The sequence below is a fragment of the Pleurodeles waltl genome, chromosome 5 (assembly GCF_031143425.1).
Source record: "Pleurodeles waltl isolate 20211129_DDA chromosome 5, aPleWal1.hap1.20221129, whole genome shotgun sequence".
Lineage (NCBI taxonomy): Eukaryota > Metazoa > Chordata > Amphibia > Caudata > Salamandridae > Pleurodeles > Pleurodeles waltl.
In genome coordinates this window covers 319,081,602-319,100,957 of record NC_090444.1, presented here as the reverse complement: position 1 = coordinate 319,100,957, position 19,356 = coordinate 319,081,602, and the positions used below count along the sequence as shown (strand labels likewise).

The following is a 19,356-nucleotide window of genomic DNA, read 5'->3' as shown; positions in this document are numbered from 1 at the left end:
GTGCGTGCTGCGCCTCTCTTCCCCAGAATTTTAAGGAGGCCCCCACATTGCGCAGAGGAGTGCCGGGGGCCCCTTTCTCCTTTGTCTTCTAGACATTGGAGGTGCCTTTATCATCAACCAAGGAACTCCTACGTGACAATATATATATCAAAAGCTCTTAATAGAGACTCTATTGCATTATATGTTGCCTACCTGTTTTATGATGTTTTTAGACATCTGTGCAAATGTTCCGTTTATGGACATGTTTGCTAATATGTTTTTCTAACTTGCCATATGTTTTCTAATGTTCCTACTATGGGCGTTGCATGATATTCCTATGACAAGTACTTTGATGTAGTAACATGTTTCCTGACTACTGCTTATGTTGCAGAATACTGAGTAACCTGTGTGTTATGTGTAACTACTGCCAGTTTGCAGAGTAAATAATGTGTAAAGTTCTGACAACTGCTAAGGTAGCAAGATAGTACTGATATGTGATCTTTGGTCTGATAATTGTGTTGTGTTCAATACAGTATATTTTCATATAATCTGGTGTTGTTTTTCCTTTGTGGTGGGGATATTGCGTCACGTGTGTTGTGTGTGTTGTGCAAACGCTTTGCACATTACCTCTGGGATAGGCCTGACTGCTCATGCCAAGCTACCAAGGGGGTGAGCAGGGGTTATCTTGGACGTGTAACTCCCTTGTCCTGACTAGAGGGGGTACGTTCTGCCTGGCTGAGGTGCATACCCTAGCCAACCAGAAACCCCATTTCTAACACTTGCCCTTACCAGTAATCCAGTTTCCAACAGTGGGCAACCACCCACGTCAAATAATAATCCACTTTATTACAAGTACCAACTTTATATCATAATTTAATTATCCATCTATTGCTTGATGGTATTGATGACGACAAAGTACTGTCAATTAAGTTACGCCTATAGTGTAGATATATACAAATACCAAACCTTGTTAAAAAATGAGAGCAGCAGGGGAGAGACCGAATTATAGCATTACATCCCGCAGAACCTTTGGTACCTAAATTCTAACAAGTGGAGCTTGTTGTAGGGTGGGGTTTCGTCACACAAAAACAGGAAGTCCAGATTAGCTAAGGCAGGGTCTCATCGTTGCTGAAAACAACTTTCAAACAGTCTGCAATGCCAATGTCAGCCATGCTGTGCCGTGGGTTACTTCTGAGAATGTAGTGTACAAATTACTTCTGAGCACGAATATGTAAAGCCACTGACGTGACCCTCACTCATGCTCTTTTATTATTCTCTCTAAGCTTTCTGGCACTACTAGCTGAGCTGTAAGTTTCAATGCAAGAAGGTTTTGAAATCCTATTTGTCCATTCAAAAGAAAGGTCAGTTGATAGGACCTTAAAGTTTGCCAGGGCTTTGCTTGTTTTCTTATCAGCTCTCGGCCATTAGGGTGAATATATTGAATTATTCACTTGTTGCCTTTTCTATGAAGCTTTATGATCTTTTTTGTAGAGAACCGATTTGCACCCTCTTTCCTCTAATTTTGCTATTTCTGATGCAAGTTGAAAGCAATAATCAGTTTTCCGAAATGATGCTTAAATGTGCCTGAATCAATTTTAATAAACTTACCTAATGCAATTAAGCTGCATTTCGACTCAAGCCTTGCAATTCATTTTATGTCTTATTTCTTAATACAGTATTTCAACTGGATAAGATACTGAGACTGCCACATCGATCAGCCATTTATGCATTTTATACCTCAATGGTAATAACATTTCTTTCCAAAGCACATATATATCAGATAGTAGAAGATCATCAAACTACATGGAAAACGTTATTTCCATCAGCTTGACATAGCTCTTAAGATGATACTTTCCATCCTGCCCATAGGGCTAGGTTTAATAATGATCTGTATCAACGCAGCTAGTGTAATGGACCATGCACATTGGTATTTATAAAGTGCCAAACTAGCTAGGGAGCAGTGGAGCCGAGCACATTGCAGTGCCATTTCGCCAACAATGCAAATGTGTGACAGATTTAATAAACCATACTGCAAGAATCTGGCTTTATTGATAGAATTATGTCTCTGGATATATTCCAAAACGATTGTTGTGCCATGATCAGGCAAATTGCATTTTTACACTGAAACAGCTTCCTAACATTTCATTTTTAGTTCACATATCTAACATTTATAGATTGTCTTCTAAAACTATGATCTCCATTATGTGAAAAGAAATATGCACTGCAACACACAAAGCAGCAACACCTTAGAAAATACAGGTAAGGCAACTAGGTTTTGTGCACTAATGCACTGAAGCAAAGCAAAAAACAAAATACTGTTATATTTATTTTTATATATTTATCATTTTGTGGAGCTAAAATCATATTCTCTTACAATCCATTTTGGTGTATGAAATAATATACTCAGAGCATTAACACATTGACAGCAAAGAGATAGATAGATAGATAGATAGATAAATAGATAGATTACTTGCCAAAAATAGCTAAGAAAATGGAAAATAAGGAGAAAATGTATAATCAGTGAGCAGTTGGTAAACCTTGCATTTCAGTTAAAGTGGTCGATGCCGTGCTGTTGCTTTTATATCTTAAAATGGGGCAACAGTTATATTACTATAAGATCATTTCATCAGCCTTGATCTTTGATTTTTTTTAAATTAAACGTATATATTATGGAGAGATTTTATGTACCCTTGGTAGCTTATGAAACGATAAAAAACAATTGTTTTGGACTGACATCCTTGCATTTTAGGATTAGGGATATTACTTATTCCACAGAAATATGTACATAGATTTATAATACAATATTGAAATAAAACTTGATCTCTTTATGTCTATAATTTGGTATGCCACAACCTGCAAGACGCAAATTTGCCACCTATTATTTTTATCCGACAAACCCACTAATTTATTGACCCTACAATTGAATGGTTCCAACTTTAAAATGGTCTCACACTGTTTAAACGCGTGATGACACACTCAAATGTAAGTTGAGAAGTTACCAAGAAATGCCCTGATCTACCAATGATTTATGAGGCATGCCCTGTTGGTAATTTTCAGTTAAGAGAGAAAAATACTAAGAAATTGAATAGAACAGGATGCAACTTGGGTAGGATGGAACAGAATAATAGTTTATTACAATGCAATTAACAGAGTTTTTCAAAGAAAGTACTGATCGCCAGAGGACAAAAGTAACTCTGGAATCAGATAATATCACACAACAAAACAGATAGTGTATTATTCCATTTTGTGTACTATGCAATAAAAGTGACTAGTACACCTTGAACTGTGAGGTCATGTCCACTTTGAGCCTAAACACAAGCAACCTCAGACTAGGTTTTGCTTTGTTGGGTCTCATCAGGAAATCGCAACTGATAAGGCCTCCAATAGAAAATTAAAATCATAATACTAATCACTAACATGAGAATGAATTGCTAGGCCTAAAAATTGTCATTGCTTAAATGTATGCTTTGAACTTTATGTAACCCATGCTGCATGATTTGCGAAACAAACTTGCTAGGCTGGCACATATTTCTATAAAATGTTTCTTCTATAACCTCTTCTCTTCTTGACTTGGAGATGATACAACTTTTCCTAAAACATTAAAACCAGCACTACTTACACCCTTACTCGCCTACGAAACTGCTTTGGTATGCACTGACATGTATTTAGAAAATAACAACTGCTTCTATTTGAAACATTAAATTTATATGAATAATGGGAATTGAGTGCGTGGCAGACTTATGTGTGTAAAATTGTTCTTACAGAGGTGAAAGAATGCATGAGAAAGAGTAAGAGTTTCCAATCCCTACAATTTTTTAAGAGAACCATTGTTCAATCCTGCAACATCTCAAGAAATGCATAACAGATTTAACAAATGTATCACTCAAATTAATTATAAAATGTGTCCTAGGTAAAGAGCGGGGGTCATCGAGAAAAGCACAGGGGTTTGTTGAGAAGAGCTGAGAGATAAAGGGAATGGAGCGGGCAAGGAATCAGAGGGTGAGAGACAACCACATTGTCCTTTGCCATGAGCCACTAGTTCTTTGCCGCTGTTGCTGTTGGAGCTGCGTGCCGCAGGTGATTAGAGAGCATTATATGTTAATTGAGCTATAGAAAGATTAAGGTGATATGCTTGAAAAACCATATTGAGTTGATTGCATTAGCTTAGGGAAATAGGTTTGAATGTAGAGAACTTTGTGAGCACTGTCCATCTACAGAACTATACAAAAGATTTATTCATTCCGCTGCAGGGGTTGTATTGTGTCGCTAAATTGTTTCACAATAGTGTGACAGTTGTAACTACATGAGACAGATAACAATGAGAGTCTTAGTTAATGTAACATACTGAATGTTATTTTCAAAACTTTACCAAAGTATGTGACAGTATTATTCCAACTTACCATTTATTTGACAGAAATGAACAGAGTAGGGACAGATTCATGTCGACCTTCGTGTGTGTTTCTGTGATGTCATGCTTGATTAATAAAACTATATCAATTTATATAAAACGAAGACTTCAAAACTACTAGAACTCTATTGACTTCAAAGGACCTGATTTATTAAATATGCTAATATTTTGAAATTATTGTCTGTATCTTACAAAATTTCTTCAGACACTTTCTGATACATATTCATACTGAGGGTCCAGCCAAGGAGTAAGTAGAGTAAGTAGAGTACTTGGTAAGGAAGCAGTGCACCCATGAAAGCTTGAGTCAAATGGCACACTGAGCTACGTAGCCCAGGTCAGGCATATTGGGGGCACTCACAGTACCACACTAATGGGAAAAAGTGTACTTGGTGGAATGATTGAATTAATATCAGCACTGGTAATAGCTCAGACATTGTCCCAGTGCATTGCTTTTAGGTCACTTTCTACTCCATATAGGGAATAATGATATGCTAATTAGTCATGGCCCGAAAGGAACAGTCCACATCAAAGTACAAAACCACGTCCCGGCCCAAGCAGGCACACTTGCAAACTTATTAGACCTTACTGTTTTTCCTTAGTTTTCTTGTTAATATTACTTTTCATGTAGACATTTTTAAATTATTCAACTAATCACAATGGCAGGACTTCATTCTCAATATTAAATTGTATATTTGTTCCTTTTTGCAGGATACATTTTTTATGGGGTTTTTACGATGGAGTCTGACAACATATCTCAATCTTCAGGTCATCTGAGGAGTTCTTGTTCTGTTGTTGGTGCACTCAGAGTATACATATGTGCACTACCAAATTAAGAAAGGGAAGTCAGGAGACTGATGCTGGTGCACAGTTCCTTCATGTGTTCCTTCCATCAAATTTCTCCCTGCACTCCATGGGTTTTGCTGATTCCCTGATGTGCTGTGACATATTCAGTGAGCCAATCCAGCAAAAAGTCAGCGAGCAGTGCCTTCAGCCACTACTCTAGACCATTATTCTGGATACGTGCCCACCCCTGAGTGGCATACTCTTCAATCATCAAGCACTTGGAATTCCCCTGACCAGTTCCTAGCTCTCCCCTAATTGTGCACAGTTATACACCAAACAAAAGGATGGATTTCCTTCTGTGACTCTTGAGCGATTGTAAACTTGCCAGTAAAGGATCAGTAAAGATCATTGTGACACAAACAATTCCCTAATTTCAAATACCTAATAATTTCATATTGTTGAGGAATTATCAAGAATGTTGTCACTTTAATAATACCAAAGTCTCAGAATGTAGAGAAATATCTACAATGGACTATTTTGGTCCGCTCATGAGTGTTTTTCTGTAAGCTGACGACAGAACTGCAATTACTTTACATTGGAAATGTCATGTTATGAGGCATAATAGCTGTATTATTGCCAACATTTTCTTATTTTGAATTGGATTCAGGCCCTGCTGCCAACCCATATAACCACCCAACTCTATGCTGCACTTGACCTTCAGCCGTGCGTAGTGGTAATTGAGAACAGGTCTGCATGCCCCTCTCCTGGCCAATTTTGGCCCCAGGGACCACATCCACTGAGGCCCAGGCTTCAAACAAAATTGTTTTTGGGGGGAGGGGGCCATGTGCCCCTCCTCCTCAGGCTGATATCAGCCCGGGCACCCCACCCTCCAGCCTAAATATTTCATTGTGTCTTTGGGGAGAAGGGCCATGTGGCCCCCTTCCCCAGGCCAATATTGGACCCAGGGACCGCATCCTCAAGGGCTAGCCACATTTATTTTCCTGTGGGAGCCACCATTGCTGTCACAGAGAAGGAGATGCTAAAGCTGCTCCCTCTCCATGAGAGTAATGTTTCCTGCCTGCATCTTAGTGGAAAGGGAACTGAGGAAACCTCTGGTCACAGTGAGGGAGAGCTGTTTGAAACCTCTCCCTCACTGCGAACAGAGTGTTTGCTGTAACTTGGTGGGAACTGTCAAAGCTCCCACCAAGTCACAGCAAACAGCTATGTGCTAGGAGTGGGCACCCCAGGACATAGCAGGAGCCAGCCCTGGGGGATGGTGGTCCTCAGGGTCATCAGTAGCTCCTTGAGGGAGGCAGCACGGCCCCCCTCAAATATTAGTAACTCCGGGGAGGTGGTGGTCCCCGTGGCCGAAGGATCCCAAACAGATACCCAATTTGTTTTAAAATTAGCCCTGGGGAGGTGCAGCTCCCCAGTGCTGTAGGGGAGCCAGGAAGCCCCCCTGAGTTAGATTTTGTGAAAGCTCCGGGGAGGTGGTGGTCCCCGGGGCTGCAGAGGGGGTACCCCCTGTGTGAGATTTAGTGAAGGCCACATGGAGGTGGCAGTCCCCAGGGCTGTCGGGGGGCCAGGCACCCCCCACGTTAGACACTGTGCACGCCCCAAAGTGATGGTGGTCCACACAGCCGCATAGGGAACAGTGGACCCCGGCATGAGATTTTGTCAAAGCCCTGAGGAGGTGGCAGTCCCCAGGTCTGTGAAGGGCTGGGTGGCCCCCAGCATTCAAATTTATAATTCCCCTGGGACCTGTGGGCTTACTAAAAGAAGGGCAGGGGCAGGAACCTGCGCTTTAAAAATAAAATGGACAGATCCGCCGCGTTATTTCTTTTTTTAATCACTGCCGATGCATTTAACTAAGAAGTCTTTATCGAACCCTTAGACTCCTTAGTTTCATTTCAGGTTCATAGATAACAACAACATACTCATGTGTTATCCAGATCACAGTCCATTTTTCTTGAAGAAAAATCAAATTCACCAGTAGTTCAGTAAATTAAATTAGAGCAATCATATAATATGCTTTTAATGTCATGTCACGTTGGCTTTCATTATCCTAAATGAGACTACTGGATTTCTAGGTGGCAGAGTCGTTCCTGGTGTGGGGGACTAAGTCTGACCCACTGAGAAAGACCCTTGTCACCTTCAATCCGGTTTTTGCTCCGGCTAACTAGCAGTGCCTCATCTCTCCCAAGGGGAAGGGATGATTTGGCAGCCGAGCGCATGACATCTTAGAACTTCTCAGGGAAGTCGTGGTCACTCACGTCCCAACCAGCTCTCTCATTTACAGTATGATCTCATATAATAATGACAGAAACAGTTTAAGTTTTATAGATTGTTTTAATAAAACAACTGTAATCTAGATAATAAGGCGTGAGCCGCAATAACCAGAACCATACAACACAGTAGGATTAAAATAGTAACCAAGAGAGTGAAACATAGGAATAACACTATCATAGTGTTAACAAACTACGTTCTCTCTAATTTTGTTCTATTTTGAGCACAGCATGTTAAGCTCTAAGCTTGCCTTTCAGATTCCCTGGGAAGACATCAACCCTCATACCTGAGCAAAGGCCTGTGATCTGGATCAGCATCTGCAACAGGGCAGTCAGTGTTTGGTTGTGGTTCCCTGGTCGGAATCTCCCTGATATTGAATGGAAAACTCATCATTCAACAACAATATAAATGCAATTCTGTCATTGTTCCAAATTCATACAAAGAGAAAGACATACTCAATTCATAAAAGTGAAGGTCCTGATGTCATGTCAATATAAAGGCCTTTAATTTGTTATTACTTCACTATATTTATGTGAATATCACTAACTAATATCCATATTATTTGCCTGCACTGAAATTGATTCATTTTTCATTTGTTACACTTGATTTAGATTGAGAGGACGTACACCATCAAAACATCAAAGTTGTCATATAAGAAAAGATAGTTTTGGCTCCTACATTAAATTGCAGATTTTCAGTGATAATTTGGTTAAGATACTTTGACATGCGAACAACTCTAAATGTTGTATTTTCTTTTGCAGCACCAGGGAACGGTTGGGGTGAAATTCAATGTTGGAACAGATGACATTGCAATTGAAGAAGTCAATGCAATCATCAACGATGGGAAGTACCACGTAGTACGCTTCACAAGAAGTGGGGGTAATGCAACATTGCAGGTGGACAACTGGCCGGTAATTGAACGCTTCCCAGCAGGTAAGATAAGGGCTTAAGAATCCCGGAAAAAGGAGTATTACAGTGAATGCATTTTTGTTTTCTTTCATTTCAAAATTTCAGCATCTGTAGGAAACCTTGAAGTACCATCAGTGGAATGTGTGATTCAGGGGCATCATTTTGATCAAAACAGTGTGTGCTACTCAACGTTCCTTCTTGTGGTATGGAAACAAAAATTGTTATCAAAGTCTGTTCAGCACATGACTAAATCAGAAATATTTGACACAAACCATTAATAAATTCTGAATACTTCACTATTAAATTACATATACTTTACGTAGAGAAAGGCTTTGACAAAAGCAGCATTGCACGCAAAAACAAAAGCGTTGATAACCTTATTCCTTTGTTAGTTGTATTGTTGTATTGCATATGTGTGCACACTATCAGATGCCTTTGAAATAATTGATTGAGTAACATTCATTTGAGGCCATAATTTACTGATACATATATATATATATATATATATATATATATATATATATATATATATATATATATATATATATTTATTTGTAGACGTGGCAATTGAACCATCACAAGCAATTAAACACTTCAAACATCATTCCACATACTGAAAGTATCTTCTGGTTGTTAAAGAGTGAGCTGTGTTCAGGAGGCCTGTGTGCCATTAATATACATAACTGTTAAAATCTACATTACTCTTTTATATGCAACGCACTTCTCCACTCAAATAATTGCCAGGCTGTGTGAAGTCATTTGCACATACGCCATTAGCACTTGCCATTTTTTATGGATACAATTTGATGCATGCCATCAGTGAAACACATTTGGAGCTTGGTGCTTTAAGGTATAATTAATGTTATTTTCAGTGTGATTTCCATTCGAATGTCTTTTTCTTATATCTCAATAATCATATATTTATGAGAGTGTCTATAGTCGACCTCAAGCTGTGAGGAAGTTAATCCTCAAATATATTATCAATTAAAAGAACATATGATGATATATGTTCCTTAGTTAATTTGGGATTCCCTATGTGTTCAAGTTATTGGTCAACATAAAATGGCACTCTCTAAATTCTTCATCTCTAAATTTTATAAACAATATTGTGTAGTAGGCATCCAGATTTGAAGAGTGATACATATATTGGATGAGGAAAAATTAAAAATCAACACTCCAAACTGAAAGGGATAAAATATAATATTTCAAATGTAAATAGTCAGCTTGAATTTGAGTCACTTGAGACCCTCCAAGAAGACCTAAAATATATCCAAAGTTCAGATCCATCTTCAATTTCTCATATGTTCAACATAGCTTCATAATTGTCACTTATGTATTCAAAACTTGCAATGACCCATCGTGGAAGAAGTAAATAGCAACCCCAAAATATCGTCTGACCATATAATTGAGGTCAAAGTAACATGACTATAAAAAGACATGTTGAAGGTAAGTATATTGTTTAATTAAGATTGTTGAAATATCATCAATTTGTTTTAATCCTTTGCTCAAATCTTGTTCATTATTATGCTGTTCTAGCATAAGTTGTTATTTTTGCTCTTTATTTATGTTACTGTGGCAGTTATAATCAGTTTTTAATAATATCATACTAATGTGTAAATTTTGGGATTTGTTGGGTTTATTTTGGACTGCTTCGATAGTGTTTTTGTTTAAAGTTTAGAATAATTATTGTTTTCAAATTATTTTATTTTTCATGTTATCAGATGTTTTGGAGATTGAGTTGGTAATATTTGAAGGTATAAATTATTTTTTATTGTTTATTATGTTATTTTTGTAATTTATTTTTATACTTGTGTAATAATTAATTTAGGCATACATTTTTTTTTAACAAACTTCATAAGCATTTTCAGTATTCAGAGTATAGTCACAGTTAGGGGTAGTGAGCCGTGGCACTAATCCTAGAAACTGTCTGGAGGAATGAAAACCATATAGTAAAATGGTACACATCTCAAAATAGTCATAGATGTAATTGGAATGGTAATATATACTCAACCGGGTAACTTTGCATTCTTCATCAGTACCAACAAGTGATGTAATTGAGCCGCATGATGTATAAGGAAAATTGCAGAAAGAAAGGGGTAAAAGCAAGAAGTAATAAATATTGAAAAATCCAACAAGGTGAAGAAAGGACTGCTAATACACTGGGGTAGGTCTGCAGACAGTAGCAATGAGACAGTAAAGCATGTGGGGATACAATGCAGTGGTAGGGGAAGGGTGCAGGTTCCATGGACCCTTATCTCAAGTAAAGCAGATGAGATTGGGGGTGGAAATGTGTTAGGATGATTCTTCACCTGGGGTGGAAAGTAGATGGCTATCATAAGCTATCAATGGGCATTCATGCAATATCTGTTCCCATGCCTGTGTATGTTCAGGGCTTCGATACTCTTTCTGTACTTCAAGTTTTATAATGTCACCCTCATATTCAGCCAATCTGGTCAGCTCTCTCTTCCAATTCAAGCAGTGGAGGACCTGTAAAACATAGAAGCATAGGAATGTGCTGGTGAGACAAAATTAAAGCTAGGTCTGAAAATTTGGAGATTATAGCTTTAGCATGAGGTTTGGAAAACAATCCCAATAAGGAGACAGCCATGGTCTTGTCAAGATTGCGGCCAGTGGGAGCATTAACAAAGGCCATCACTGATTCCCAGTAAGAAATGAGGCATAGGCAATCCCACACCATGTGGTAGAAATATATCAGTCCAGTAGACATCTGAGACAAGCACACCTGTGAAGATTGTAGTATTGGATCAATTTAAAGTGAGCTTTACAGGAGATGCAAGGAGTAAACCTAAGAATGTTAGTCCAGTCTTTTCTCCATCAGTACCTTACCTATGTTTGCAGTTAAGTGGTCCCGTGGGGATGGAGATTGTGTTTAGTTGGGAGAGCAGGGACCGATAGAGGAGTGTGAGTGCTTGTACCTGGCCAGTCGTGAGGTTGACAGTCTTGAGGCAATTATGTTCAGAGGGTTCTAATCTCTCCCTCCTCCACTTCTGTCTAATAGCAGCCACCATTGCACCATAGAGGAGAAAGATGTTGGGATAAAAAAAAAACTTAACCATTAGGTCTTTGAAGTCACACAGCTAGTCATAGGAAAACCAATCCCCAGTAGTCATGATAACCTTTTGATCCCAATCATTTGGTCTATTCCCTTGTATGTGGGGCATGGAGTAAACCCAACAGGGGAAGGTCCTTAGCATAGGGGAGTTTTGTCCTGGTGGGTTGTAGTGCCCTGGTCCACACAAACTGAAAGGAGAACAGCAAGAGTCCATCCATACCTGCTCAGGGCTGATGTTGTGCAGTAAGGCCACAAGGGAGGCACATGTGGGGATGAATCTCTATCTCCAAGCACCTGCACCCCAGTGGAAATTTAAACAATACATACAATTATTTTTCATTTGTTGTTTAATTGTTGAAAAAGCATTATAATAATGCTTATATCAATTTTCCTTAAGGTTTAGGTTGATATTTGGAGGCATTTTGGGTGTAGGTTTTATTTAAAGTTGTTTTATTCTTTAATTGAAAACTACTATGTATAATCCCATTATATTTGCAATTGTTACATACATATGTCAATGATTTAGAAAAAAATTAATTAATTTAACTAAAATATATTTAATTTAAAAACATTTTAATTAGATGTTATTTAAATCTACACAAAATATCAGTGGATAGTTATATTATGTAGTTGTAATGTTCTTACAAAATTCTTACTTAAAAATTAAATATTAAATTATCTATTAATTTTGTTTTGTATTTTAATCTTCATGTTAACATATGTATTAAATTATTCTTAAATAATTAAATTAGGTAACAAAATATTTATTTTTTACAAATAACATCGGATATATAATTTATTTTGTTTGCTTTAACTGTTATAAATGTGGTCTCTAGTCGGCAGTGATTTGCACCATGTCCAGGAAGGTGCCCTCACTCTAGTCAGGGTAAGGGAGTCACACAACTATAATAACCCCCTCTCATCCCCTTGGTAACTTGGCATAAGCAGTCTGGCTTATCTCAGAGGCAATGTGTAAAGTATTGGCACACAAACACAGTAGCACAGGGAAACACCACAAAAGTACTCCACACCAGTTTAGAACAATAATCAATATTTATCTGAGTAAAAGAAGTCCAAAACAACAAAAATCTAATATACACAAGTAAGGATCCGAATTTTCAAAGATCAAATCTTAGTTTAGCGCTTAGAAACACAATAGCTTAGCTGCAATTGGGACTATTACAGCATCTTGACAGAGTCATTCCCAACAGTCTGACGCCACTTATGAGGGAGTGTGAGTTGGTAATGGAGTCGCATGGATTTTGGTAACAGTACCTTGGAAAACTATGAGAAATCAAAGATGTTGCACAGAGTCAGGGAGGTGAGGTGTCACTGGAGCTGGTTCAATGTCGGTTTCTTACGCTACCAGGGAGGTGAGATGTTGGATACTTATGCCTAGTCAGGGGAGGTGATGTATTGATTCCTTATGGTTGCAGGTGAGGTAATGCTGCATCAGTGGTGAGCCATTGGTTCCTTACAACAAGGTGAGGTCGATGAATTCAGCAGGTCAAGATGCGAAACGTCGACTTTGCAGTGTTGCAATCACACCAGTGGACCACTGGTGCTCCGGAAGAGTCGGGTGTCACAGGCATCGGTGACATGGAACTCAGGACTCACATCGTGGTGGGGCTTCGGAGGTGCTGTGGCGGCATCAGGCCTGGGTTGCAGGTCACAGTCGTTGCACTCAGCAGGCATGATGACTCAGATGCTGGCAGCGGCACATAATTGGACAGCTGCACTTGTTCCGAAGTCGCTCTGGAGTTGATGAGCTTGTCTCCTTCTTGACTGTACCAGAGCTCACTTCCAAGGGCCCAGGAACTGGATTTATCACAATTAGGCAAGCCAGGACTCCCAGAAAGAGAGTCCAGGCACTGGCAGATGAAGTCTTTGATGACCCTGAGACTTCTTAATAGAAGGCAAACCCTTGGAGAAGCTTGGAAAGCAGGATGTATAAAGCAAGATCCAGTCCCTTCACTCCGAGGACAGAATCAGCAAGCAGCAGGCCAGCAGAACAAAGCAACAGGCAGAGTGGCAGTCCCTCCTACAGCATCCATCTCTTCTTCCTGAGAGACAATTCTCAGTCCAGAAGTGTTCTAACTAAGTGGGGGCAGAGTTCCAATACCTAAACCCATTTCTGTCTTTGAAGTAGGCAAACTTCAAAAAAAGTCTTTGTAGTGCACAAGACCCTGCTTTTCCTGCCCTGGCCCCAGACATACTCCAGGGGGTTGGAGACTGCTTTATGTGAGGACAAACACAACCCTAATCAATTGCAAGTGTCTGCTCCTCCCACCACTCTAGCTCAGGAAGACCCATCAACCTTGTGGTGGGCCATCAGAATATGCAGGGCACACCTCAGCTCCGTGACTCTCTAGAGTGAATACACAAACAGCCTATCTGTCATCCTGGCCCAGGCATGTATTCAGCATACAGACAGAATCACAGAATGGTTAAGCAAGATAATGCCCACTTTCTAAAAGTAGCATTTTCAAACTTAAAATTCAAAACCAACTTCACCAAAAGATGAATATTAAATTGTGAGTTCAGCGATCCCAAACTCCATATCTCAATCTGCCCCAGTGGGAAATTACACTTAAAAGATATTTCAAGGTAATCCCCATGTTACCCTTTGGAAGAGATAGGCCTTGTAATAGTGAAAAACAAATTTAGCAGTATTTCACTATCAGTGCATGTAAAACACACCAGTACATATCCTACCTTTAAATAAATTGCACCCTGCCTTTGGGACTGTTTGGGCCTACGTTAGGGGTGAATTTCATGTAGTAACAGGGAATGTTTGGGCCTGGCAAGTGGGCATACTTGCCAGGTCAAAATGGCAGTTTAAAACTGCACATACAGACACTGCAGTGGCAGGTATGAGACTTGTTTACAAGGCTACCCATGTGGGTGGCACAATCTGTACTGCAAGCCACTAGTAGCATTTGAGATAATGGCCATGGGCACCTCTAGTGCATTTTATTAGGGACTTACTTGTAAATCAAACATGTCAGTCACGGATAAAATAATCACCAATACAATTTAGATGCAGCATATGCACTTTAGCACTGGTTAGCAGTGGAAAAGTGCCAGAGTCCTAAAGCCAACAAAAACTGGCCAGAAGAAATAGGAGGAAGAAGACAAAAAAACGAGGGGGTAACCCTGCAGAGATGGCCATGTCCAACATTAACAATTTTATTTAAAGTGCTTGAGGTTTTTAAATCAGTTTATCCTTTCATCTATATTTGCTGGTAACTAATGTAGATTGCATTTCAAGCTTTAAATATATGCTTTTAGTCAGTGAGTGTTACGCAGGATTAAGAATAGCTACTTCTCCTCTCCACTTTACCCTTTGCAAACTGTATTGGTCTTACATTGGTGTATTAATTCTAACTCCCCCCACCCAGAGTATGCTATCATGTACTTTTCCCAGTGTTGCTATATTTGGTTGCATTTCAGTTATAGAAGTTAATTTGATCCACCTACCCCCCCCCCCCCCCAAAACAAATCACTTTTATCACTGTTTGTTGGGGTGAGTTTAGGACAGTAAATATGCAGCCCAATGTATGCACTTTCTCCAGTGTTTGGTAGACTTTACTTACAATGATAAATTTGACATTATTTGTCGGACTGGAGGGAGAATGTTAAACCCTTCACCCCAATGTGTGCACTTTTTACGTTGTTTGTTGGGCAAGAGTTACAATAGTAAATATGATCCCCAGCCAATGTATGCACCTTCCCTAAATTTTGCTATATTAGAGCCAGAATAGTAAATTTTCATCCTTCAAAGTACTTTCCTGATAGTTTGTTAGACTCAAGTTACAACAGTACCACTGTCACCCTGATGTATACACTTTCATCTATGTTTGTTGGACTGGAAATAGAATAGTAAATCTAGAATTCTCAAAGTGTGAACTTTCCCTGTGTTTGTTAGTTTGGATGGTAGCAACTTTTACCCCACTCCCAATGTATAGTTGTCCCAATGTTAGATAGACTGGAGTTAGAATAGTAAACATGACTCTCATACTCGATGTGTACACTTTTCTTCAATCTTTATTAGACTGGAATTAAAATAGTCAATCTGAGACACCCGAAATTGTTCCCCAATGTTTGTAGGATTCAGGTTACATTGGAGTATTTGAATTATTTATAATTTGTATACTTTTTTCTTGATTCTGGACTACTAGTGTATTTTGATTTAATTATTTTCTGGTAGTTCTTGAAAATTACATTATATTGTTTATGTTTTAAAACGTTTTAAAACTATGATTTTTGATACATCTGTTCAAAAACTGGTTTCATAAATTATGAATATGTATTTATATTGTTTAATTAATCATCATATTCAACCAGTTAACAAAACATTTATATCAGACCCATGCTCAAGTGTGATGCTGTATTGATTAGGGGTTTTAGAGGGCCTTCAGAGATACCTCTGAAATATAGTTAAACAAGATCACTGTGCCACTCCCCCTCTTTTGCCCAGCATCAGAAGCAAAGTCTTTGGTACAAATGGCAAACTCATGAAGTATAGTTGCCTAGAGATAACAGCAGCTAGTGCCAATATGATGCCCCTCTTAGTTGCTTTGCTGAGGCTTGAAGGTTTTAGGCAAGGCTTTCAAATAGCTTGTGCCAGTGACACTTGACTTACCTTGTCACAATGTTCCCTCTATTTTGACTAAAGAGGGAAAGTTCCCTAAAGAAATACTAGATCCAGCTCCCTATGCATGAGTTCTTGTCACCATTATAAACATATAGAATTGTCACCCAACAATATCGAAATTAAGGATGAATTGCCTAGTCACAAACCCTGTAGACAAGACCCTATAATTCTGGAATCCTCACACTCTTTAGATAAAATCAAGCATGCTCTGATTGAAGTGCAAACGTTAACTTGCATTCACTAATAAAAGCAAACAGATACTTTAATAAAGTGTTGTAAATTAATGCCTCTGTGTTAGATCTGACAACCTTAGCGTGGTCTTCCCCCACCTTTCTCCCTGCTTCCCTCCATTTTTCTGATCTTGTTGTTGATGGTTTTAGGACTCTGCACACTTTACCACAGCTGACCAGTGCTACAGTGCATGCGCTCTCTCTCTTAAACATGGTAACACTGGATTGGATCCTACCCAATTGGCATAAATCTACCTATAGGTCCCTAGTAAAGTACACTGCATGTACCCAGGGCCTGTAAAGTATATGCTACTAGTGGGCCTGCAGCACTGATTGTGCCACCCACATAAGTAGCTTCTTAACCATGTCTCAGGTCTCCCACTGCAAGGCCTGTGTGTGCAGTTCCACTGCCACTATGACTTGGCATTTAAAACTACTTACCAAGCCTTAAACTCCCCTTTATTACATACAAGTCACCCCTAAGGTGGGTCCTAGTTAACCCATAGGGCAGGGCGCTATGTAAGTAAAAGGCAGGACATGGGCTTGTAGGTTTAAATGCCCTGGGAGTGAAAAACTACCAAAATCGTTTTTTCATCATTGAGAAGCCTGCTCCTCTCATAGACCAGCATTGGAAATGACCTTATATATGTTTAAGTGCTAATTTCTGATCTGAAAGGAGTGGCATATTTAGAATAGTTGAAATTGTAGAGAGAAATCCTGCTTAATGATGAAGTTGGATTTATCATCTAAATGCCTCTTTTGGAAAGTAGCCAGTTGTCTGCACTTACTGCTCTCTGTGCCTTACAGCCTATCTCCAATCCACGTCTGCTCTGTGCTGATTGACAGCTCCCCTTGTGCATTCCACCCAGACAGCCATAAACACAGGACACTCTGCTGCATCTGCATACTGATGGGTCTTCCTGGGCAGGAAGGGTGGAAGGGCTCTAACTTACGCTTCATAGATCACTGGCCTTACTCCACACAAAGGACTGATCACCCTCGACAGATCTCCTGGAAGACTGGGCTGAAAGGGGAAATGTTGCAATTCAGAACTACTCTTTGACGTCTCCTCCACTTCAAAGGCAGTATTTATACTGGGTCTGTTACCCCCTAAAATCAGACACTACTGGATTTCCAACTGGACTATGTAAGTGCTGCCCGAAGGACTCAACTGGACTGCTTTTCTGGAAGGATTGCACTTCTGCTTGTTGCCCTGCTGCCTTCTGCTCCCTGACTCTGCTGAAAGCATTTTGCTTTCCCACCACAAGTGATCTCCAAGGGCTTGTCAGCTTGCCTCCTGTTAAGAAGTCTCAGGTTCATCAAGGACTTCACTTTAAGGAGAAAATCCACGCGTCAACTCACTGCACCAGAAAAATTGATGCAACGCCTGTCTTGCAGCTGAAAAAGTAACGCAAAGCCTGCACAATCGACACAGCACCTGTCTTGCAGCTGATAAATTGATGCAGCGCCTGCAGAATCGACACAGCGCATGTTTCTCCACAGTTCCATCATCACAGCACATCTGGATTTTCCAGGAATCATCCTTGGGTGCCAATTCTTCACTGACTCTGCACTGCAGTGAAGAAACAAGGCAACGAGTTCAGAAATCAACGCATCACCTTTCCTGCGGGGAAAGAATCAACACATCACCTTCCCTGCCAGTAAGGAACCGATGCATCATCTAACCCGCTTGAGAAAAACTGAAGCATTACCTTCTCTGTGCAGTTAAGAATCTGCGCCTCGCTTTGCTTTCCTGCTCCTCACCTCCCCTGTGGCCCGCATCATCTTTGTTTTTGACTTAGTCCAGGTACTTTGTGCTAAAGAGACACATTCATTTATTCCTATGGATTAAGATCTACTTAAACCTCTAAAAACTGATATCTTCACCTGTGTATATTGGACCTTTGTCGATTTGGTCTTGTTTTATGCAGGCAAATATCAATTTTTCTAAACAGGTTTGGAGTACTTTTTTTGGTGTTTTCACTGTGTTACTGTAAGAGTTACTGCAAAGATACTTTACATATTGCCTTCTAAGTTAAGCCAGCCTGCTCTCTGTCAAGCTACTGGAAGGTGAGCACAGGATAGTTTAGTTTGTGCTGTGACTTACCTGACTAGGATTGTGGTCCCTACTTGGATAGGGTGCATACCTCTGCCAACTAGTGACCCAGTTTCTAGCACTCTGTATGCAAAGGCTCACATATTATTGCTAGAATAACATCTGTCTAAATATAGATTCTCCTTTCCATTCTGTTCAGGTGCTGGTCGATTGTTACTTGCCAGACTTATTCCCTCGCTTCTTACAAAGCTTAAACACTGTTAATCTCATGGGTAAAATAATAATACAATTTGTATTCAAGTGGAAGAACTTGGCTCCAAAATTAATAATAAAATGTTTCAGGCATTTCCCGAGGATGTCAACTTTTGACCTAATGCCAACATCTTCCCTAAACTTGATGAGACAGGTGTTTCTCTCAGACAATACATGCTGATGATAAACTCTTCTCTTGTGATACAGGACAAAAAGTGATACCTCTTTAAAATAAAGTTTGAGAGCCAAGACTGGAAGGAAGGCAAAAGAAAACTCCGCTATTTCCTGTTTTTATTAAGAGATCAATAAGGGGAGTGCTTTTAGTTAACTTTCAAAAACGTACCTACAGAAACAATATTGTCTGGGTAAAATGCTGTGTGTTTGGGCCATATGTACGAACACATTTTCCCATAGACACAGAATGGGCAAAACTGCTTGCTACATCTGGTTCTTTGTGTGTATGTGTGTTCATGCATCTGCAAACACACATGTTTGAGTGTGTGTGTGTGTGTGGGGTGTGTGTGTGTATGTGTGTGTGTGTGATATATGCATAGTGAGAGAAATTACGTGAGAGAAATTTAGAGGAAATAAAATAGCACAGTTCTTGTTGTGACGGAGTAACTCATCTGCCAATGTCGAAATGCCAAAGCTGTGTGGGTCAGAAGGGGTTCATTACTTTATTAATTCTCTTGCCAGCATTTTTTTCCCTACAGCACCTCTTCT

General features: G+C 39.5%; 1 protein-coding gene across 25 annotated transcripts in view; it reads left to right on the top strand.

Annotated features, from left to right (window-relative positions):
• The window catches only part of NRXN1 (neurexin 1), a 1,474,248-nt gene that overhangs the window by 1,287,607 nt on the left and 167,285 nt on the right, over positions 1-19,356 (top strand). For all 25 annotated transcript variants that reach the window (XM_069234058.1, XM_069234055.1, XM_069234049.1 and 22 more), the window contains one exon: positions 8,218-8,389. In XM_069234058.1, coding sequence (XP_069090159.1) covers positions 8,218-8,389 — 172 coding nt within the window. The remainder of the gene's footprint in view (positions 1-8,217; positions 8,390-19,356) is intronic.